The following is a 23,664-nucleotide window of genomic DNA, read 5'->3' as shown; positions in this document are numbered from 1 at the left end:
TCAAGATCTTCCTCGCTCCTGACGCTTCCCGCGCAACACTCGCAGAATTCTGGCAAATCTACAACGGTAACTACGATCATTAACGGGCTATACTAGGGAAGAACCAATAAAACCAAATGGAAAGCCAAAATGAGCCCTAATGAACATCCCACTGGGATGGATAGATAGATCTTGAATTTAGATGAATTTCGGCGAAAGAATCATCAAAATCGGAGCCAGAACAGAGAAGTTATGACTCCCGAAATATTAAATCTAAATTTAAATTGAGAAATTACTAAATAATACTATTCATAGGTGGGATCCACGGGTGGGGCCCACTGAACAGTAGCCTGGGCCCATATGAACAGGACTCAGTGGGCCGATCTTAGGCTGCACAGTATTGGGCTACACAGTGTTGGCCCACTCGGGTTGGGATGGCCGGTTTAACGGGCTGAGAAGATGGGTCGGCCCACTGGGGCACATCCTTTGGGCGACTGGGCTGGCCTGGCAGGCCGGCCGCCACTGGGTCGAGCCAGACTTACTTGGCCAGGCCGAGCGGTGCACTGATGGCGGCCCGACCACGTGCGCGCACGGGCATGTGGGCGCGCGACAAAGCTGAGGGCAGTGGCGCGGGCAAAATAGGCAGCACCTCACCTGCACTAGGAGGTGCCAAACAGCAAAGAAAAGGGGCCCGAGGCCCTAGTGCATCATGGCACGATGGCCAGAGCATCCACATAGATCACGAACACGCCGACAATAAGCTAAGCACGGCGGCGGAAGTAGAAGCACGACTACGTGCTAAGAGAGAGAGCACGGGCGGCTATACGCCTACCTAGGCGGACGCGCGAGGGGACTGGGAGACTCACCTAGTGCAAGAATGGCGACGGACGAGATGGCAGCCGGTGATCCGTCGAAGAGGCGATGGCGGCGTTGTTCGGCTACTGGAGCGAGCGGGCTCCCGTCAGGCTTCCGGCGAACGGACGGCAGCACAGAGACTGATCCAGGGACTGGTATAAATTATACAAGGTGACCCGAAGGAGGGGTTTGACATGTTTGTATCATCAATTGTTCTTTGGTGGCAAATAAGTGCCAGAAATGTTTGTATCATGTACTCATCTTATAATGCCATTCATCACAAAATCCATGTCGCTAAACGATAAACTATATCACTTTTAGACTCAGAAGAAAATGCTTGCATATTCTGACTGTTAATAACTAAATAGCAGCAATGCAGACCCAAGAGCGTTGGGTGCAGTATTATGTACATACAACTAAAGAAAATAATTAATCCAGAGGGGAGAAATTTTGTGTTACATCTCTAGCAGCTAATCCCCAACCAGAAAAATCATCAAATCAGAAGATTGATAAGTCTAGTGACTATTGACACCAACGCGGTTATGCAATTCTTTTAAAATCACTAATAATGAATGGCTACCTACACCTTCTTTTATGTACATTGTTTTCCCATCATCTCGTACGCTTATGCCTTTTGTCATGATAAATGGAAGGAGCCTAAACCCTCTGTAAAGGCATATTGGAGCTTCTTTCTCATTATCTCCTGAGATCAAGAAAAGAGACCAGCAAGAAACAGCTCTCAGTTTGCATCATTGATGAAATGAAATAATTAACTCAAAATGATATGTTTTTGTGGTACCTTCGAGGAGTAAGGAGGGAGCTTGATAAAGTGCCGGCAGGTATTGACACTTGGCAATTCGTCGTCTACATTGCCATCACATTGCTGTTGAGCAAGACACGTGATCAGATAAGTATTCATTGAAAGATTAGGCTTGCGCCCTAATGGGATAGTTTGCTATGTTAAAAAGAAACACAAACCTTTCGGACGACAGTGAGCTTGGGATCAAGCGAAGCTAGGCCGCCAAGCGGGAGTTGAGGCGCTCCAGTAGTGAATTGTATGAAAGCCCGCTGGTCCTCTCTTCCAAACTCCCGCAATATCTCCAGGAACTGCATGTTTTTACAATTGAGTTCTTAATTAGTTGATTAGCTGTTCAAGAAATATAAAGTTTGATAGGCACTGGTGCATCTGTTGTACTTACATTAATAATCGATTGACTGCTCGTGTCATAGCCATGCTCAAACTCAATGTGATCCTCAAGGTTCTTTGACTGCAAGAAGTAAAGAAAATTAGAACAATAGAATCTTTAAGCTGAACTTTTTGCAGAGACTGAAGGAGTGGAGAAAGACACGTACAGCCCAAGAATCATGTTCACCACATAGTACGCGTTCCATTTCTTCCTCTGTGAACATTTTGAGGGTCTTAATGGCCAAAACCTGCAAGTGGTAGACCTCAATCAGTAAGAAGCGGAGAGGATTTCATTTAGTGCTATTCCATGAGAAACAGACCTCATTAATTCCGGACTTGAAAGCTTCTATCTGCTTGGCAATACCGCTCTTCAGTGTTGCATCAAGAACCAGATATACATATTCCTCTAAATTGTCAAGTGTCACCATGTTCTCCGAGCCTCCAGGAACAAGTTCATATTCAGGATTTCCAGGAAGAGTAAAGTCAAGGCACAAATCCTCCATTTTCACGTTTTTATAGGACAAATCATCAGTAGGGTTAAATGTTCTTGAAGATGTCTCCAAGAACTTCTTCCTGTTATCAAGTGCTTGAAACTCTATTACTGCCTTGCCCAGCTCAGGATCAAACGATGGGATGTCATATATATCGAGCTCCTAAAACCAATAACATCATGATCAGAACAAGGGTGAAAGAAGAGGGAAGAGATCAGCAGAGATGATTGCTGAAAGAATTACCTGCTCGAGCATGATTTTGTAAAATGCTTTAGAAAGTGGGATGTCAAGGATCCTTCCATCCAGAACTGCTCTCACTACAAGATGCCCAAGAAGCTTGAATTTCTGTAGCACATTAGAAAATTCAATCTCTCGCGATGAAGTGCTTGATGACGACCACGGCTTTGGAAATAGTCCAAAAGGAGCATGCATGAAGCCAGATTCACTGCTGTCTCCTCTCCACATTCCAAGCTCGGCTCTTTGAAGTTCATGAGAAATTGTAGTGTAGAATTCGAATGTTGGACCTCGCCCAGTCCCAACCTCTCCTTCGAATTCCACCTCAACGATTCTGCTGCTTGGATCATGATTGGTCATCATTGATACAGCACCTTCAAGGATAGAACTCCGGGTTACTCTGTACTTTTTAGTTTGTGGAGGACTCTTAACCTGGTCTGGATGACTGTTAACCTGGTCCGGAGTACTGTTAACCTGGTCTGTCATGAATGAGCGATGCGCAGTCAGGCAGAAGTACTTCCACCGCGTGTCGAAGGACAACAGGAATGGGCAATTCTCAACCAGATAGACACACCATGAGGGTATGAGGCCATCCTCAAACAAGCTATCTTGCATTTGCAGTTCTAGCTTATTCGTCAGAAGACTGCTCATGAACTGATGCTGTGGAATTGGAGAAATTGCCACCTTAAGATCATTTATATCTCGTAGAGCGCCTTCAGCAAATTTGCATATCTGTTCATCCATCAACAGTTGATATGAAAAACGGTTCAGCCCTTCAAGAACTTTCAGCATGAACAAGAAATTGTATGATGGATCAGACACATCCAGATGACCAGGAAGGTTGCCAAGAAGTATGGTAGAGAAAAATGGGTCCTTCAGCCATGATTGCTGAAACTTTTCGTGCACCTGGGATAACTGAGAATTATAGGAACTCCGGGAAGAGAGATCCTTGCTTTTGTTTCTCCTCCTATATGTTATTTTGTGTTCTTCATCCCAGAAATATGGGTCAATCGATAGATCAGATTGTCCCTTGTTCATTAGACGGAGGATTGACTCAAAAAATGTTGCAGATGGCTGGAGTTTCGTGCCATTGTAAGAGAATTTCAGACTTGAGGATCTGTTCCCGTCACCTGGAGAATAAACAGGTACTATTTCATTTCCATTATAATCATATCATATTCGACAATCAAGTTACCAAAGTTGCAGTTTAGACCCACATAAAAGGCAGACCCTAAAAAAGAGCTCGAGCCTAGAGGTAAGCACAAGGGGTTGAGACATAAGACAGAGATAGGCCTTTTACCATTTTTGGACTCGACTAACTTTCTGCTTTGATTTGATTCCTTCTCTTGATTGGATTTCTGCAATCATAGCAACAAGAAGGGGTTATTAAACATTGCATTTGACAATTTATTATACCATAAAGAAAAGTGAAAAAATGCAAGATCTAAGGGATATGATTGTTCGCATGGTAAACTGCGTTGGTGTGGTAAGAATAATTCAAGAAACATTATAAATAAAAGAATAAGTCAAGTTCAAGATAATTCACTGTAGTGTTTCTTTGTTGTAATAACATTAAGAAAATTACAGTTTGAGAAAGCATGTGTATCAATGATACCTTGGAATTGGATGCAGGTTCCTGATCAGTTCTTTTACAAATCTCAGTCAAGAGAACTGCTTCAATGGCATCAGGTGTTGAGAAAAGGCTGACACTGCGAACATCATCATAATTGCGCAATTCCTTCTCCCTCTGCGACCTTCGAAATTTTAACTCCAGTGTCGTTGGTTCCTCAGGATATCTCAGCGGAATCATCATGCTCTCACGTGCAGACTGTTCATCAGATAGCATTACAGGAAAACTGTCATAGCACATGTGCAAGGCGTCTAGTAGCTTCTCCACCAAAATCCCAAGGGGCTTCCCTGAGCTTTCATCTGACACGGTGAGAGCCAAATAGGTGAATTTCTGCAGCCGACTCCGCACCTCATTAAGCTGCCCTAGCAAATCCTGTCCATTCTGGAGATTTGCATTGACGTATGCATCGTTTGAGAGATAACCTGCCAAATATTTGATAATCCCACTCTCTACAAACTCAAAAGTAGAAGTAACTGGCAGTTCATCTGACAATAATCTCCTTGAAAGATCAGACAACTGTTTGCAGCTATCTGGATTTTCAGCAGGGGTTGTCACGGCATGAACATTCAACCTAGCAAAAAAGTCTCTGACACTTTTAAGAGCAAATCCAAACCTATGAGGAGATTTTTTACTTCCTTTCACCGCCAAGAAGCTTTCCTTTATATCTTCTGCTAGTTTCATGACAGCATTGTTCTCAATCCTGCATGCCTCATCAGTTGAGGAAGACTCCAAGTAAAGGTCAAAGCAAAGGCAACTTTCTTGCGTGTTGTTCTTTCTTTTTGACTGGTGACTTGAGTTTTTTTCTTGTGATACTATTGCATCAATTGCATGCTTCACACCCTCCTTGGTAAAGGTCTCAAAGAAAAACTGGTGGTGTTTTTCCAGGAGGGTCCTTGAAATCTTGAGTGTTTGGAACACAACATGACGGTTTTTCCGGGCCAACAAACAAGCAAGAAAGCTGATACAAAGACAAGAGACAAACATGAACATCATGCAAGGTGAAATGCAAAAGGGATGTATGCATTCTAGGATGCAAAAGGCCGGAACTTTATCCTTTTTCTAAAAAAATGCAAGGTGAAATATATTTGCTTAAGGCAGCCTCTTTCAAAGCTCAAAATCTTAATAAAAAAAGAATTGTGAGGAAATTTCACCTTGAGAGATTTACAGTCTTCTGTAACTCCATCAGGAAAGTAGAGGTGCTTAATTCAACAATGTTGCTGATGACAACGACACAGTTGTAGCAAATTGATGATAGTGCAGCACATTTTGCAACCTACATTGGACAACAGAAATATGTATGTCAAGGGAAAGTTCTGTAGGCACCTACTTCCGTTAGAAGCCTGAAAACTCATACCTGTATTATAAGGGTAACGACGCTAGTAAGCTGGTGAATGTATGTTGTTTGTTCTATGATGACATTTTTCTTTGCAGTGACTAGTTCAGCGTGTTGATCAGATGTTTCGAGAGGTGGCATAAGCTGGTATATGAGCTTGACAAGCATCTGCAACTGCAATGTCAAGAGGTTTCACCAAGATGTTCGTGAAAAACAACCATGTAGATGGCATCCACTTATCTACTATCCTGTGACATCACCGACACATACAAAATATTTGTCTACAGATAACCTGAATGTAAAGGGATGCCGTTTTTGCACTCTCTAAAAACACGTGAAAGTGTAAGATAATACAAAGAGAACAAGTAGAGTACCTTATCATTCTCATTGTGCGGGGAACTATAATAAGTTATCATCTGCTTGAGCAATTCACAAACATCTAACTCGAAAAGAGACTTCACAGCCTTTGCAGAGACGGAAGCAAGATTTTTCAGCAGCCCAAGAATGCCCTGTCACACATGTTCGATTCCGTCATGAATCCTCAGGTGCTAAAGCTAAGACAAGAATGATTGTGATGACCAAGAAAGGATCATGCAACATACAGTTAAGGTATCATCACTGATGCTCTTCCACCCATCGTTATTCATCAAGCTCATCGTTGCCTCGACTGCATTAGATTCGCATAGCTTTCCCATGTGTTCAGCATTTCCGGAAGCGCCAGCAGCGGCCATTGCCAAGCAAGAAATAGTGGATTCGAGTATCTAGAATCCACAATAATCAAGGGACCATCAGCAAAGTTGCTCAATAAGAAAACAAGAACGACAAAGTAAACCGAACTCCTACTCATCATATAATGCTAACATCCATACCGTCTTATCAGCAGATTGCAGGAGGTTGCACAGAGCAGGCACAGCCTCCATGACCGTGGGTGCATACTCTTCATCGTAATCATTGAAAATATTTGAGACGATCCGGAGTGCCACTTTCTGTAGGCATTTCCACAAACAGGTGGTGAGCACAAGACATACGCAGACGGAGGACGAACAATGCAGAGCCAGAGCAAGCCACAAAACATACGCTCTAATGTCTTACCTGCTTGCTCGTTGAAAAGAAGTCGAAGAACTGTAGCACAGCAGCTGCCACCCCACGGCGGAGGCAATCGTCAGGGCATTGTAAAGATATCGCGTCCAGAGCTCGCAAGCACTGCCAAATACAAAGACAAAGGGAAGCCTCCTTCAGAACCAACTTGCAACATATAAGAACAACAGGCAAAGGTACAAGGAAGCCAAAATAGCTAGACCGCATACCATGGACAATTAGTAGCCGAATTAGCAAACCAAGTAACCAACCAACTATAACAAATATATATATCTAGTAAACTAATGCGGAGCAGTACATCTATTCTCTAGTTCATCTTGTTACACCCAACTTGTGTGTATGTTCATCACGATATACCAATTTAACTGAATTGAAATAGTGATTTGAAAGATATTGCCTCCTGCTATATAAACTAAGATATATACCACCGTCCAGTCAACTTTACTTTTAAATTTGACCACTGTACTACATTACGATCTTGGCATTCACCCTGGCATTATTCATTGCAGACTCCACGTGACAACAAGGAGAGTTTTTACTTCATCTTTCAGCGTTGCAACTGCAGGGGAGCGAGGTTAACGCAGCATAATTTCAATCCAAGTAAATTAATTGCATCACAATTCGGCCGGCAACAGATTGATTAACAGAGTGGTACGACTAATTTAGACGAGGAACCTAATTAAGAGCCCAGCAAACTCCGATCAAGATCAACGAGACAGGGTTTAAGAGGGGGTCTAGGTTTAACGACAATGGTGTGAAGGAGTGGATTAATGTGGGGGTATGAAGTGCACCAACCTCCTCGGCAAGCTCGATGTAGTCGATGGCGAGCAGCCTGCCGCGGAGCGCCTCGACGGCGCCGTTCTGCGCGAAGCGCGCGGCCCACTGCGGCGCCCCCTCGACGGCCTCGGCCATGGCGCGCGCGGCGAGCAGCGGCACGTCGCCTTCCCCTCCCGCGGCGGAGGCGACGAGGGCGGGGAGGCGCCTGGCTAGCCCCGCGGAGGGGATGGTGAGGATGAGGTCCGGGCCGGAGATCGCGAGCACGTCGCAGAGCACGGCGAGCGCGGCCGCGGTCTCCCCCGCGCCCGCGGCCTCGTCGGCGATCGAGGCCAGAGCGTACGCCATCACCGCCGCACCCGCCTGCTCGTCCACCTCCATGACGGCCTACCAACCCACACGAGCAGCTACCACCGCGACGCGCCGCGCCGGCCGGAGTTAGGGCACAGGGCGGCGTGCGCGGGTTGGCCGTCGAGGCGAGCAAGCACGATCGGTGGAGGCGGCAGTCGTTGCGATCGGTTGCGCTCGCGCGTGCGTGGCGGCCCGTGCCGTTGGTTGGTGCTGGTAGGGTGTTGGGTGGCGGGCGAGGGCTGCTTATATTGCAGGCTCGGAGGACGGCGGCGGAGAGAGCCGGAATCCGACGCAGTTAGCTAGAGATTGTGAGAGGGAGTTGGTGCCCTAGTCGGATCTGCCACGCCCGCCCGCCTAGGGAAGAGTCCGTGCCGTCGTGTTACGGAGCTCCAACCCTGCGGGTCGCAGAGCACCGCCGCGCGCGCGTGCTGCTGCATGGTCCCGTACGACCCGCCGGTGCAGTCCTGCTCGGCTGTCCGATGGGCGCATGGACGGCTCAGATCGCGGTTGGCTGATACGCGCTAGGATAAGTGCTACGAAGCTACTCACTCTTATAAGAATCGTAACATCATACTAGCTTAGTAACGTGCATTACAATAAAAATATAAATATTAAATATGATAACATCAAATATAAATTGAAGAAATAGATACGTCGTAACAGCGTCGCCAAATGAATATATTAAGGACAATGCTATAATTTAATTTTAAATAGGATACGAAGAAGAAGGATAAAATTATCCGTTAATTTTCCTCCTAATTTCTCTATTTATTTTTATTAGTTATATATATATATATGTATGTATATGATAATGAGTCTAGAGGCTGTAAGACGATAGTAGATGGTAAAAGTGAATAAATTATTTTAATTTTAAATTTTTATCATATAGGAGGAGATTACGAAGAATATGCGATACGAGAACCAACTCGTGTTTTATACCATAGAGATTAATAGAAGTCGAGCTCATTTAATTTAATTTGATTTGCGAAAACAAAAGTAGCGTCAAACCCAGATGGTGCACTTAGGACTAGATGGAAAAACTCAAAGCTCGTGAGCTAGTTCAGCTCGTGTTTAGCTTGGCTCGACTCATTCTAAAATTTAACGAGACGAGTCAGAGTTTTAGCTCATTTATATAACGAACCAGCTCGCGAGTCAAACGAGTCAGAGTCATCGTCTGCATCATATCGTTTCCTTTCACTGTGATCATTAGTTTGCTCATTGATCATCTTCATCTTTGATAGAGAGATTCATTGTCAGTTTACTTGGCTTTCTATTCATCAGCTCATCATTACGATGAAGCTCTTATCTTTTTTCTTCTCTCATCAATCATTCCTTCAGACTTTAGACTTTGCATGTATCGATAGATGTGTGGAGAACGTTATTTCATATTATTTTTAGGAATGCTCCAGTATCAGAATATATATATGTGAATCTATCTGCTATTGTATTATATGTGGGTTTGAAAAACATTCAGAAGAGGTTCAGCTTATATCAATTATATCTATAATTAAATCACGTAAAAAAGTATTATACTGGTAGATATCATTGCTATTATCGTGTAATTTTATCGATATATTTTTCAATGAATATTTATATATTCTTTTTATCCTAATAACGAGATATTTGTTTAAAATAAAGTTATTCACAAACAAATGAATCAAACTAAACTAGTTTTTGAAGCTCATTATATTAAACGAGGCAAACAAACCGAACCCGAACTAACCGAGCCTATACGTCTTGTGCACAACGGCAGCACACACCACCGCGCTACAAGCGCGTTTGCGGAGCACCATATTCGATTAGCCATGTCGACGTGCGCACCGTCTGTCCAACTTTGACGGGTCATCCTGTCGCATAAAATATAAAATAAACTAGGGCAGATCGTGCTTCCTCCTAAGAAAAACCAATGGCGTCGGGCCCAAGTAAGTCCCCATTCCGTACGGAACGCGAATTGTAAGCCACTCCATCGTTCGTGCTTGTTGCTGCACGGCGTACGTGCCCCCTCGCTCGTTCCTAGCTTGATTTGCTCGAGTACGGTCAGCTGTTTAGGTAGTGTTTGGCTAACTAGTGTATGTATGAGATGATTTGAGATATGTATGTTTGGTTTGTTGTACTGTACCGTTTCATCTTGAATGGAGTTATACATATATCTAGAATATTTTTACTAAATGTTGCATCGGGTCGTTTCGACGAAATTGGCCACACCATGTCATTCAGGATAGAACGTACCCTGCACCAGGCGTTCCGGTCACCTGCTATGCCTCACCCATTTCCACGTCGACGGCGAGCCTTCTGATCTATGAACTCACACGTGTTTACTACTATATATATAAGCGTGTCATTACATTGTAGATGAGCTCTCGAAAGATTTGTGAGTGTATGGTTTGTCATATTCTTCAAATGTTTTATCAATCTAGCTGGGCTCGTGACAGAGACTAACCAAGATGCCGTAGCCTGATGAAGAAAGAGTCGGTACGGGTGTCTTTATCCTAGCTCAGTAAATATTTGATTGTATGTATTTATTATTATAGTCTAATAAATACATAGTGTGAGTAGATGTACTTGTTTGTATTATAATAATTATCTTTATACAAATAAATAATTACAATTTTAACTTTCTGCTCATAAAACTTCAAATTTAGTCAATCAAATAAAAATACAATTTAATATTTTCAATCAGATACAATCAACTAAATAATATTTCTTTTAATAATTTTATTCAACCTATTCACCTCAGCTTGCTTATATACTTATTCTAACTGTCTAACAAACGTTAGTTTCGATGCCTTGTCGTCTATTCAACGTACAAGTCCGCACCCTGCATCACGCACAAGAAGGGAAAAAACACGACCCAATATTTTTTATTATTACACGGGCAGGACCCTCAGCGGCTCAGCCCACGGTACGCCACGTGCCCCCCTTCCGCTGCTTCAAAGTCCAGTCCCGACACGCCACACATCTTGGCACGAACCAACCAACCCCTCCCAAAGATGGGGCAAGACAGCCACGCCCTCCCCATCTCCGCCGCCAGGGACGCTGCCTCGGAGCCCGGCGGCAGGCTGTTCACGGCGGGGCTGGTGGCGGCGTGGTACGCGTCCAACATCGGGGTGCTCCTCCTCAACAAGTACCTCCTCTCCGTCTACGGCTTCCGCTTCCCCGTCTTCCTCACCGCCTGCCACATGTCCGCCTGCGCCCTCCTCTCCTGCCTCGCCCACGCCGCCTCCGCCCGCCGCGCCGCGCCCCCTCCGAGCTCGCGCGGCCAGCTCGTCAGGGTGGCCGTGCTGGGTGCCGTCTTCTGCGCCTCCGTCGTCGCCGGGAACGTCTCCCTCCGCTACCTCCCCGTCTCCTTCAACCAGGCCGTCGGCGCAACCACGCCCTTCTTCACCGCCGTCCTCGCCTACGCCGTCGCCGCGCGAACGGAGGCGTGCGCCACCTACGCCGCGCTCCTCCCCGTCGTCGCCGGCGTCGTCATCGCCACAGGGGTAAGCCACAATCTTCAGTAATCCCCCAATCACTTCATTTCTTGGGTCCTCCTTGTCTTTCTGCCACGAATCGTGCAGTGCAGATGCAGTTAGAGCAAAACTAGCTTAAAGACCAAATCGTCATGACCTCTTCAACAATTTCACAACCAAATCGAAATTGTCATGAACTCTTCAACCTCTTGACATCTCTCTGCAATATACATTGTGCTTCAGGGTGAGCCAAGCTTCCATCTTTTCGGTTTCATTATGTGCGTTGGAGCGACGGCGGGGAGGGCGCTCAAGACCGTGCTGCAGGGGATCTTGCTGTCATCAGAAGAGTAATTGCTCGACACTGTCTTCATCAATTGCTCCATCAGTCACTCCATGCTAAAAAATTCGGGCTTTGAGTCGTTTTCACCTGCAGGGAGAAGCTTAACTCCATGGACCTCCTCCGTTACATGGCTCCGGTGGCCGTCATCCTGCTGGTTCCAGCAACATTGATCATGGAGCGGGAGGCGCTTGGCGTGGCGGCTGCGCTCGCACGAGAGGATCCCAGTTTCATCTGGATCCTGCTCTGCAACTCCTCTCTGGCCTACTTTGTGAACCTGACCAACTTCCTGGTCACCAAGCACACCAGCCCACTGACGCTTCAGGTGATTCAGTCATCCTAATCCTGTTGTTGCTTCAGACGAACAGGAACGCCAAGCGCCTACGTTACTAGTAACGCAAATATGTTGACGTGCTTCCTCGTTTCAGGTTCTTGGAAATGCAAAAGGGGCTGTTGCTGTTGTGGTTTCCATCCTGATATTCAGGAACCCGGTAACATTCGTGGGGATGCTAGGCTATGGGATTACGGTCGCAGGTGTTGTTCTGTACGGTGAGGCCAAGAAAAGGAACAAGTGAGCTCGACCTGATGAACAAGCCGCCTCTTCTGTTTCAGCTCCTGTACTCTGGGAGATGGTAGACTCGACGTTCCGTGCCTGCACATCTTTCGCCGGTGCCCTGAGTTGTTCTGACGGAATCATGGTGATGGTACAACGAAGACAAGCACGGAAGTTTTTTTTTTTTTGCGTGCTCTAGAATTGCAATTTGAGCTCCTAAACTGTAGGAAATTGGGATGTAATTAACTTCGCAGTGGCACATGCCATAAGATGTATTCATCCCTTGTAACAGTGTTCATGTACACTCTAGATGTACGACGAACTCACGGTTCCTACTTCCTACAGGTTATTGTTGCTAATCAGAGGGATACAGATATCGTGGCGAACATGTTATGCCTGCAAGGTTGTTCGACATTGAACGGTTCATGCACTTCATAGTTGCCTGAGCAAGAATAATTCTGACATTAATATGTGCTAGCAGTTAGAAGTAAACGAATGGAAGATCATATACGCTTTACTCGCACATCTGCAGTTCATATGTAGCTTCAACTCCAATCTCTGTACATCGACGCCCACTCCACTCATCTCATTTTCTTTGGCATCTGTTCCAATCCACGGGCAGCAAGTAGAAGAAGAAAAGAATCACGCATCGGTACAGCTCCGTGGCAGAGGAAGACGGCCGCAAAAGCAGGAACGGCTAGACTCTTGCAGCAGAACTGCAGGCGAAGAAACACTGAACGCATTGCCGGAAAAAAATGGCGCGCGGCTCACGTCAAGTTTCAAGTTTGCGTTATCAAATATTTTCGACGCATTTCATGTATCAGTCAAAATTATGACCGAGACTTTCAGACATTCATCGATCAGCATCCGTGTTCGCTAAGTCTGCTAACAAACCCTCCTAGTCTGTTTACTGCTTCAGTTCATGGCGATTTGATGCTTTTAAAAATTACGAACCTAGAAAAAGATTACAAATCTGCATGTTGAGCTCGAATTGCGAGTGTACATGTTTAGCACATCCCTGGCAAGGCCTGATCCAACCAAACGCTTTCTTTCCCATAACCCAGAATGGCTCAAAAGCCATCAGCACGCTGAACCTGCCATCCTTTCAGCCCACTACCATGGTCCTTTCAAGCAGAAAACTCTTGTTACCCTAAGATGCCAATTTACGTACACCGAGCTTTTTAAACATCCTTACCTTTTATGGTCAGTGATATCCTTCAGTTTACTAAAAATGACGTTGTCTTCAGTCGATCGTTCTGGATCGTCCGATGAGAATTCGACGTCTCCTGCAACGTCTTCTACCTCTCGCTTGTCTTCCACCTCGTGATTCTATTTCTTTTCTCTCCAGTCGTTTGATAGGTGCCCTTGCCCTACCCTTAGCCACCTTTTTCGGTGCCGGATCCGTTCCTGCAGATCCCTCAACACTAACTACTACATTTTCGTCGTCCCCGCTAACAACCTCATCTATCACCCTCGTGCTGCACGCGACATCAGCATTGCCACTATCGCCTCACGCACCATCACGCTGCTACCCACCATCGGTCTAACCCGTCACATTGGACATCCCTCTAAACCGGGAGGCACCTCTTGACCCTAAAACCCCCTCCCAAAACCCTAAATTCGAAACAACCTCACCATCGACGAAGTGCTTGTCACCATCGACTTAAAAAAGGTGAAATTTCAGTTGCTGAAATTTAGGAGGACACCCTACTTTATATGTAAGGCAAAGTGAAAATAGCCAATATTTTTCTACTTTCAGATAATTGTTTTACGATGCATTGTTCCCATGGAGATATTCTTAACCATGAGATTCAGTGCTGTATGAGTTAGAATTGTCTTTATCCGTTTTTTCTTTGCTCACCAGAGATACTATAATTCCCAGCATATTTGAACTTTCATACATACATAGGAAGCTCGACTATACAAAGTTGTATTGTACGCTTCATAATTCACATGACATAGATATGAATTGCAAGGTTTGTTTAAAAATCCGTTACTAAGCATGGACATTTAACTGGATGTATTTGGTTGCCCAAATTTATTCTAGTCTAGTTTGATATATACGTATAATCTCAGAAAAAAATATATTTGATTGTTCGTATCTACTATTACAACTTGATCCGACGGATGCAAACATACAGTTTTAGTCTAGCCCAGAAGTGTAGTCTAACTCAACGGATACAAGTGAGCTACTTGTTGATGTCACAAAATCATCTTCGTGCAAAAATCAAAATATTAAATTTTACATCTATTTATATTGTCTCAGATTTAATCAACTAAATAGAAACTCAACTCAGTTATTTTTTAATAAATATAACTCCACTTCCATCCTATTTGGTCAGACTATATGATACAGTTCTACAAAACCCACGCAAGAGACAAGACCGTAGATTGTATAGCGTTCTCTAACCGTTAGATGGTAGATCGGACGGTGCGAGAAGTATCCCACCGCAGCAACAGTCGCGCTCGCATGAGGAGGAAGCGCGCAAACAAAACATTTCGAATCCCAATCCCCCAATTTTCTCCAAAACCAAACCCCTCCTCGTCTCGTCGTCGTCGTCCTCCGCCTCGAGCTCCCTTGGGATCGCGATGGCGAACATGCCGGCCTCGGAGATGCGGCTGCCTCCCCACCTCGCCCACCTCCTCGCCGCGCGCCGCCTCAACACCGCCAAGGTCAGCCATCCCACCCTCCCCGATCCCCTCACCTCCTCTGCCGTCTCCGTCAAAACCCCACCTCCTCTAACCTCGGAGCCACCCGTCACGGACCTGCTCTGCATCTAGGACGCGCTCTCCCTGCCCAAGGTGGAGCTCATCGCGGTCCTCGACGCCGGCCTCCCCACCGCCCGCGCCGCCGTCGCTCACGTCAGCGAGGTCGCTTGCCCTCCGTGCCAGACGGTACCCTCCCTCCTCGGATTTGGGATTTCGGTTGAATGGTCGATTTAGGGTTTTGGGATTTCGGTCGTGTGGCCGACTTGTGCAGGCGCTTGCGCTGCTGGAGGAGCGCATGTTAGGAGAAGGCGGGCGGCTGGCCACCACGCTCTGCGGGCAGGATGAGGTGTTGTGCGGAGGAATCCCCGTGGGAAAGCTAACCGAGGTCGTCGGGCCCCCAGGGATCGGTAAAACGCAGGTGAACTGCTGATTTTGGAGAGTTTCACTGAATTTTGTGCACTGCATTGTGTTAGTGGCCTTGTGGATTCACGAATTTGTCGTGTACGCATGTAGGCGTCAAGTGTTTGTGAAAATGTACTAGCTATGCGTCTGCATGCCTACATGTGCAACTTGACAGCCATACATAACTGGAAGGAATGAACCTTGTGTATATGTGTCATGCAGTGCTGCATTACGAGTTTGCAGCGTTGTAATTCCAATGACCGTGGACCTCTTGATTTAGGCCAGTGGTAAATTTTCATTTTCATTACAAGAACATTTTCCTTGTGATCTCGACAGTCATATCAATTCCACAGGCACATGTGGGATTGATTTGTATTCGTTTATGTATCAAGTTTTTTTAATATTGTTTCCTCTGGTTGAATCTCAAGCTTGCTGAATCTATTGGTCCAATCTTGTACTGACTTTATCTTACTTGATTTCGTGACTTTTCTTGTATGTTTATTAAATCTTTAGTTATGGTTCTGCACACTCTGCAGTTCTGCCTGAAGCTTGCAATGTTAGCAGCACTACCAGAATGCTATGGAAGTTTAAATGGCTGTGTTGTCTATATTGACACTGAATCCAAGTTCTCTTCACGGAGGTAGCTGAAGTTTCTGATTACTGTGTACTACTCCCACACAGTGTTATCTGGACACGGGTGCGGCCGACTCGGGTGTGGGTATCTGACTTGGCAAACTCAAGAATATATGATTCGAGGATTTTTCTTATCTTCTAATACATATTATTAATGTTTTAAACCTAAGTATATAGGTAAAATATATGTATGACATAGAGATCTACCTCTTCTTTAATACACTAGATGGGGAAATAAAATCATAGATTCGTAGTTCTGATTTAATCCACTAGATTCATCAAGGCTAAAAAGAAAAAAAGAAAATAGAAAAGAATAAATGTTGAAATGGGCTGTCATTTGCTAGCCCCTTTCTCCTCTAGCCCAACTTTTTTTCCGTTGCCCTAACTCCTTCGGCCCCTTTCTTCCACGCCGCCATCGCCTCCTCATCTCCCCGTTGCCTCCCCTCCCGATTCATCCTCTCCCCCGCCGCCACCGCCACCGCCTCGTCCTCATCTCCTCCCCCGCCACCACCTCCTATCCTCCCCTGTAGCTTGGATCTAGGTGGTGGCTGGTGAAATGGGATGGGCGACGTGTGTCGGGCTGTCGGTGCGCGACGATGTGCTTAGTGTCGGCGTGGCTTCTCTGATGCTGCTGTGTCCGCCCCCTCCTCTCCTAGTCTTGGACACGGCCGCGCGCATCGGATGCGTGTCACACCACGTCCGACGCGAGTTGACGTGAATTTTTTTTATGGATACGCGTGTCCCTATAACATTGCTCCCATGTATGTGCTATGAGCCTAGGATCAAAAGGGAGGTAAACATCCGCCAATAGGATAGCCGGGCGACGCGGCTACTAGGGGAGGGATTAGAATATAGATTGGGGAGACTTAGAATATTGAGGGAGACTTAGATTAATTCTTCTTTGCTTGATTTCAATGATGTGGGCTATCCCTTTATATAGAGAGGGGAATACAATCCTAATTCAGTTCCAACTCCTAACTTATCTCATACCAAACTTATCCCTAAATAGATCACTGATATGTTATTTGAGAACTATCTTTAGTCAACCTTCTCATGATATCATTGATATGTTGCAGGATGATTGAGAGTGGTCATAAAAGCTTTCCTCAAATATTTTGACAAGAAAGATTGGTGCAGAAGGTTCTCATACTTCACCTTCTATAATTCACATGCTTATGCTTAAGAACCTTATTTAAGAATTCTTTCATTTCTTGTACCTTTGTTCTCACAATACTGGACTTTCTTGGCTGTTGTTTCGATCCTTTTTATTTTTGGAGATGGCTGGTAGGATCCTAGTGATGCGACCGACATCTTTAGCTGATTTCACCAAGAGGTATAGCTGTTCTCGAAATCATTGAACTTCATTACAAACATTCTTTCTTTATTCTCAAAATCTACCAGCGAAGGACAAATACTTTTGAGTGATATTAGCTCTTAGGCACATGAAAGATCGAAAGTTCATTGAAATATCTGCAAGATTCTAGTACCATGTTGTTGAAAATTTGAAATGCTTCTCGTCTGCTCAATCTCATGCATACATAGTTTAGATCTTGTAGTTTAGGTATATGCTCCTCACCTTTATGTACAATAAATTCAACATGTTGTACTAACACTGATATTTTGAGATCTTTTACTGTTTTTCTACAGTTTGGAACAGATGAAGGTGACTCTACTTCAGCATGATGTGAAGTTACTCATCATTGATAGCATGGCTGCTCTTATGTCATTGTAAGCTATGCACACACAATTTCTTAGTCTATATAATGGTGGTTGTTTATTGGAGGGATGAGAGGAGGGGGATGGCGACCACGGAGGTCGTTGGCGGCTATGGTGAGCGGCGGCTAGGGTTTTGAGCGCAAGGAGCTGGCGGCGTGAGAGAGAGAGGGCAAGGGTCGGCCAGACGCTAGGCGCCTGGACGCAAGAAGTATTTCCCTTCTAATTCTTACTTATCTTTTTATTGATGATTTGCCACTCTTTATATAGAGACTAACTTGGTCTCTAAGTAATCTATTATAATTTGGAAAGTTCTGTAAACCTAATCTACTTAACGACCAAGAAATGGTGTGTACTCGGCCGCTGCTACAGTACCCATGGTACTGTTCATGGTCTTGAACAGTACCCTCGAGTGGACTTTTGGGCCAGCCAGTCTTATTGGGCCATAGGTTGGATCTTGACCCATGACATCTTTCTCCCCATTCACTTGCAGCTCGTCCTCAAGATGCTAATTGGGGAAAGCTCACCCTCATGCTGCAAGGTGGGGGCTATGGTTAAAGCTTGAGGAAGCCTCATGTTGAAGAACGAGTTCTGCTCCCATGTGACTCCCTGGCGCGACGAGCCATGGTCGGAGATGGTTGATGAAAAACTCCATTCGTCTTGTGTTGATGCTGACGTCAGTGGCCTGGAGTCGAAGGAGTACGTAGATGATTGCATCACCATTGATGTAGGTGAAGGAGATGGACTCGACGATGAGCGTGATGAAGATGTGGATCGTGACGACATTGTGTTTTGTGTTGGAGATGTTGAAATCCACGTACATCGTTGTTGTGCCTGTTGTTGAATTCCTGCAAGATAGAGTTAATGTGTGCCTTGTGGATGTTGATATATGTCATGCACTGGTAGTACATCAAATGTTGGGCAGAGGAATTGGAGATCCTGCATGCAACACACGATCCTCTTGGTTCTCATGGGAACGAGGCAAGCAGGTAGGCGATGAGGATCATCCCAAGAGCGGTGAATGGCCGACAGGTGAAGGTTGGTGCGTCGCGTTTTGGTAATTAATGACAATACTTATGAACTAATAATGGTGTTGAGTTTGTTAGTAGGTTGTTCCATAGACAATGCATTGCGAGATATGCATGGGCTATAAGTGAATGAGGAGATTAAAAATGCATCAAGATAAATGAGCTCTAGGTTATTTCATAGGAGATGCATAAGTAATGAATCATGGATTTACTGAGAAATGCTATGAGAACAAAAGAAATGCATCTTTGTCAATAAGCTCTTAGTGATGCTCATAAGGAGAAAGAAAAGCTCAAAAAAATTAGCAATAAACTTGACGACTAAGTTACTTGTGGAAATCAAGTAATTAAAAGTATGACAATGTTAATAGAGTTTTATTGACTAACCCATGTGTTTTGTGCTTGAAAGTGAGATGGTGTTAGGATCCATAAGAATGCATGAGTTGAATTGAAATCATATATGCCAAGTGTGAAGAACAAGAGTTGACTTCATATTTGATAAAATGAATTCTTTGAAGATGTCGAATACAAAGTAGTTTTCTATATCAAGACGGTGAAGGGCAAGTAAGACTCGGCTGCGATGGAAAGCCGTGGTGAATGGCAAGCAAATGGCTTGTCGCCGAAGGACCAAGGCGATGGTGAAGAGCGAGTGAAGGCTTTGCGCCAATGGACCGTGTGAGGCTATGAAAACCTATAAATGATTCGCATCAATCATATGAAAAATCAAGAAGAGATGGAGTGAAGATTATATGGAAGTTGGCAACTCTCAAGGTTTGAATGAAAGAAGCGGTATTTGAAAGTTTTTCAAAGACTCAAAGTGGTTCAAATGAGTTTTGTCTTTAAATTTGAGTATAGTTATACCGCACTATTAAGAGGAATGCAATGTAGAGCTAATTGCCGTGTCTTAGTGCTCAACAGTTTCTAACTAAACCCAAGTGAGAGTTCCTTTTAGAAATCTCGGTGTGGAAAGTGTGGAATTGTTCGAATTGGTTTTCGGAGTGTTCCTAATTTGATCAAATGTGTTTGAGGTCATGAATTCAGTTGGGATGTGTAGCCCTCTGAATAAGCTTTCCATAGAGTCCGAAATCGTCAAAATCGAACTTCGGGATTAAAGGTTATTTCCGCTTTTCGAAGGTCAGCTATGCTGAATCCGGATATTCTGGGTTAACCCGGATTATCGGGGTTGTCCGGAGGTTCCGGATACTTCGGGTGAGGTTCCGAGTCTGGGTGCTCGGTTTTGCCTTCTTTAGCTTACCCGGGCTAGTTTTTGGGGGTTGGATATTTATACCCCCTCTTCCCTATCCTTTGGGGCTGCTGCAATGGCACAAAAGAAAAACATTTTAGAGCCAAAAGAACTCCTTCCCACTCTATTTTAGTGTGAGATTTGAGAAAAAAAGTGAGTTGGGTTGAGAGATTGGAAGATTGAGCGCAAGTGAGCTAAAATCCATTCTTGAGCACTCGAGTTCATCGGCAAGAAGTTCATCGTCGCGTTTGTTACTCTTGGAGCTTTGCTCCTAGGCGGTTAGGCGTCGCCGGCGAGCATCCAAGTTTGTCGTGTACCGCGAGAAGTTTGTGAAGGCTTCGATTTCGCCTGCGTAAGGGAAGAAATCAAGAGTGGAAGTCAAGCTCAAGTGTGATTGAGCTTGTAGAGGAAAATGGTGGAGAGAGACTCGGCTCAAGTGTGATCAAGCCCCTCAACGGAGACGTATGAACCTCTAAAGGAGGTGTCCGAACTTCGGAAAACAAAAATTATGTCTTCTCTTTTGTTTCTTCGTTCTTGTGTTCTTGCTCAATATTTATACATATTGCTCGATCTACTTGCTTGTGTGAATTTGATTGTAAATTCTCTGTGGATCTACTTGGAATCATCATTTGGAACACATGACTTCATTTGGTTTGAGCTAGAACTCTTTACCTGCTGTTTAATTTCAGTTTCGGGCAAGTTTCTGTACAGACCCCGGAGATTCCGGATTTACCCAGAGATTTCGGAACTTTAACAACCCAGAGTATCGGGATTTGATCCGGATACTCCGGTGAACAGTGTTTTCAGGATTTTTCAATTAATATTTTATCACATATCTTTTGCTAGAATTGAATAATTTTTGTCACCCTAGAATTGTTTAGGGTGATAGTGCATTAGTTGAGCCTAGTTGAGCCTAGCATATTTAGGTTTTTCACTTATGAAAAATCCGTTAGTTTATATTACGCTGCAAGTTTAAGCCAACGGTAAAAGGGGACAATTTTTTTTTTGAAAAAGTCTATTCACCCTCTCTAGGCGACCAATTGTCCTTTCAATTAGTATCAGAGTCAAGTCTCTTTTTTCGAGCTTTACTGCCTAGAGAATAAAGATATCGACTAGCGGATTAGTGCACATAGAGCCACTACTATTAGATGATTCAAATTATTTTGAGTGGAGTACTCGCATGCTTAATATCTTTAGGGTCATGGGCCTTTATATAGAGCGAGTTGTAGATATGAGCATTTCTCCTCCTAGTGATAATCTTTTATCATTTGAAGAGGAAGAGAAATGCATACATCTCAATACTCAAGCCATTAATATTTTATTTAATGCTTTGAGTATAGATGTGGTTGAATCTATCTTGCCGCTTAAAGACGCTCATCTTATTTGGGTAACTCTTAAAGAAATATATAATTAGCTCAAATGTGATGAAGAAAAACTTCTTTTGGAGACGCTATTTGAGGATTGCTCTACTTCATCTTCGCACCATGAAGAGTATCAAATGAATGTCTCATTTGTTCAAGAGGATGTCACTTCTTCATCCACTTTACCAACATCTAACAACGAGCAAGGTAATGAAATGGTGAGTGTGATAAGTGAGTGTCCAATCACTTTTTTGGATTTTAACAACACTTACAATGAGATTTCTATTTCTAGTAGTGTTGTTAATCCTTACATATCATCTAGTGTAAGAATGTTCATTTATCATGATGATATAGTTAATTGCCCGCATTGTAATAGATTTATTTTCAATAGTACTTGTGAGACTAATTTTTTGAAGGAAATAGAAATTTATGAGAGATAATGGCTAGGTGGAGAAGCATCCACCTCTCCAAGATACTCATCTTTTTATACCGATTCTCCATTATGTCTTATGGCAAAAGGTAAAAAGAGAGCAGTAAGTGAGGTTAATAATGCTAATACCAATTCTAGTGCTAGTGATAGTGATGAGCTCGAGTTTGATCTTTTGAGCAAAAAGGATATGCTTAAAATAATAAAGCTCTTGCATTTGATAGGAGGCTACGAGGAAAGCTTCAAGAGGTAGGAGGAATTTCTCATTAAGGAAAACTATATTGTTTTAGTTTACCAATATTCATCCTGCTGAAATACCATTGGTCTCCTTTCCTTTTTTCTTTTTTCTCTCGTGCAGGTCTATAGCAGAGTTCTTAATATCATATGAATGCTTGGAACTTTTTCTATGTTTTGATCGGTTTGATATGCTGCATGTCTATGTAATGAGAAATTTACACCTAACTTTGATTGCTGATATTGTCTAGTTATGTTTAATATTTATCGTTTTACTGTTTATCTTAGAACTTACCATTTTTGAGTTTTGATCTGTGCTAGAAGTGCACAGAAGCACAACTAAAAAACATGAAGAACTTTAAAATATGCATTGTTGTCTTGCAAAACAGAACTACAGCAGTCATTTAAATTTAGTGGAACATGTTGCATCATAATATGTCAAATTGATGTCAATCTTGGTAAAAATGGTGAGATATGAATACACATAGCCATGAAAGAAAATTACAACTATGTCAAGGAAGCTTGCTCTGACAATAACATCTTTACATGAATGACTGAAGATGTGCATATGCTTACTAAAATACTCCCTTTTTTGCTATTATGTTTAGTCTTCTTCACTTAAGGTTTACAAGTCGAATAGCAGTTTCCCATTTGTCCCTTGTCTAATTTTAGATGAAGTAAGAAGTAACTATAAATTATGTTCTCCATAGGCCACAGGTTCATCAAGGTGGCAAAATCACCTGTCTCCAGCAGTGGCATTTCCATTCATTGTTGAGTCATCAGGCATTACTTTACTAAGTGATGAAGGCATTGATGTGACAGTGTTATGTGCGGTATTAGGAATGGAAAGTTTAATAGGAACCGGAAAGATTGAGATAAAGTTAGAAGTCGGATTAGATATGTTAGCATAGTTAAACTCGGCTAGGAGAAGTATTGTCAGTAGATGGAAAGAGATGAGCTGTAATCATAGAGGACTCGAGTTCTAGTAGGTTTAGATTCGACCAAACTCTATATATAAAGAGCAGTCGTCCCCTCAAGAAAGCAATCAAGCAATAAGTCTATTTAGGACTCGAGTCCTAGTAGGTTTAGATTCGGCCATGCTCTATATTTAAAGAGTAGCTGTCACCTTAGTGAAGCAATCAAGCAATAAAAATTAATCTAGTTTCCTCTAATATTCTAAGTCTTTCTCATCTATAGTTTAATCTCTCATCCCTAGCAGCTGATGCAGCCCGACTATCTTCTTGGCGGATGTTTACCCACATTATAATTCTTGGATCATAACAAATTGGTATCAGAGCCCATGGCTTCTGATGCTGAGAGCAAACAGTTTAAGGCGCTTCTCGTCGCGCAGGAAGAGCGGCTGTGGAAGGAGATCAAGGAGGGCTTCACCACCATCAAGCAACAACTAGACGATTTCCTTGTCTGTTCAGGAAACGAATGTCATGTATGCGCTGTCCTGCAACTTCTAGTGTGTCGTGCTGGCGCTACAACCGTTCATCAACGTGGGGATTTCAAGGGCTGCAACCATGGCTACCACCTTACAACTCGAGGACGAGTGGCCTCCGAAGGAAAGGAGAGATGTTACGTGCGGTATTAGGAAAGGAAAGTTTAATAGGCAAGTTGGATTCAGTTTAGGAAAGATTG

At 43.8% G+C, this 23,664-nt stretch overlaps 3 protein-coding genes across 3 annotated transcripts; 2 read left to right on the top strand and 1 right to left on the bottom strand.

The window, feature by feature from the left end:
- Window positions 1-1,281: 1,281 nt before the first annotated feature.
- LOC133885004 (E3 ubiquitin-protein ligase UPL4-like) lies at window positions 1,282-7,961 on the bottom strand. The gene is made up of 16 exons (XM_062324631.1): window positions 7,602-7,961; window positions 6,801-6,941; window positions 6,578-6,694; window positions 6,311-6,469; window positions 6,083-6,217; window positions 5,730-5,882; window positions 5,527-5,648; window positions 4,361-5,333; window positions 4,046-4,103; window positions 2,755-3,875; window positions 2,341-2,673; window positions 2,188-2,268; window positions 2,034-2,102; window positions 1,813-1,941; window positions 1,634-1,717; window positions 1,282-1,537 (listed from the first exon to the last, which is right to left on the bottom strand). Exons 1-16 carry the CDS (start codon window positions 7,959-7,961, stop codon window positions 1,472-1,474), a joined length of 4,101 nt encoding a protein of 1,366 aa, XP_062180615.1. The 3' UTR covers window positions 1,282-1,471.
- Window positions 7,962-10,873: 2,912 nt separating this feature from the next.
- Window positions 10,874-12,661, top strand: LOC133885627 (probable sugar phosphate/phosphate translocator At3g11320). Its single transcript, XM_062325361.1, has 4 exons — window positions 10,874-11,413; window positions 11,627-11,730; window positions 11,817-12,045; window positions 12,149-12,661. The coding sequence occupies exons 1-4, from the start codon at window positions 10,922-10,924 to the stop codon at window positions 12,293-12,295; spliced, it is 972 nt and encodes a 323-aa protein (XP_062181345.1). The 5' UTR covers window positions 10,874-10,921; the 3' UTR covers window positions 12,296-12,661.
- Window positions 12,662-14,780: 2,119 nt separating this feature from the next.
- LOC133884282 (DNA repair protein RAD51 homolog 2-like) lies at window positions 14,781-16,040 on the top strand. Its single transcript, XM_062323638.1, has 4 exons — window positions 14,781-14,946; window positions 15,055-15,168; window positions 15,254-15,400; window positions 15,921-16,040. The coding sequence occupies exons 1-4, from the start codon at window positions 14,863-14,865 to the stop codon at window positions 16,026-16,028; spliced, it is 453 nt and encodes a 150-aa protein (XP_062179622.1). The 5' UTR covers window positions 14,781-14,862; the 3' UTR covers window positions 16,029-16,040.
- Window positions 16,041-23,664: the final 7,624 nt, after the last annotated feature.

Source organism: Phragmites australis, chromosome 11, assembly GCF_958298935.1.
Source record: "Phragmites australis chromosome 11, lpPhrAust1.1, whole genome shotgun sequence".
Classification (NCBI taxonomy): Eukaryota; Viridiplantae; Streptophyta; class Magnoliopsida; order Poales; family Poaceae; genus Phragmites; species Phragmites australis.
The sequence above is the reverse complement of the archived record's forward strand: the minus strand, read 5'-3'. Positions and strand labels throughout refer to the sequence as shown.

Coding starts and splice junctions, on each gene's coding strand:
- LOC133885004 (XM_062324631.1), bottom strand. CDS start 7,961: ATGGAGGTGGACGAGCAGGCGGGTGCGGCGGTGATGGCGTACGCTCTG. Junction 2,269..2,340: donor TCAAGTCCGGAATTAATGAG/GTCTGTTTCTCA, acceptor TACCACTTGCAG/GTTTTGGCCATTAAGACCCT. Junction 1,942..2,033: donor GCAGTCAATCGATTATTAAT/GTAAGTACAACA, acceptor AAAAACATGCAG/TTCCTGGAGATATTGCGGGA.
- LOC133885627 (XM_062325361.1), top strand. CDS start 10,922: ATGGGGCAAGACAGCCACGCCCTCCCCATCTCCGCCGCCAGGGACGCT. Junction 11,731..11,816: donor ATCTTGCTGTCATCAGAAGA/GTAATTGCTCGA, acceptor TTTCACCTGCAG/GGAGAAGCTTAACTCCATGG. Junction 12,046..12,148: donor CCAGCCCACTGACGCTTCAG/GTGATTCAGTCA, acceptor TCCTCGTTTCAG/GTTCTTGGAAATGCAAAAGG.
- LOC133884282 (XM_062323638.1), top strand. CDS start 14,863: ATGGCGAACATGCCGGCCTCGGAGATGCGGCTGCCTCCCCACCTCGCC. Junction 14,947..15,054: donor GCCGCCTCAACACCGCCAAG/GTCAGCCATCCC, acceptor CTCTGCATCTAG/GACGCGCTCTCCCTGCCCAA. Junction 15,401..15,920: donor CAGGGATCGGTAAAACGCAG/GTGAACTGCTGA, acceptor CACACTCTGCAG/TTCTGCCTGAAGCTTGCAAT.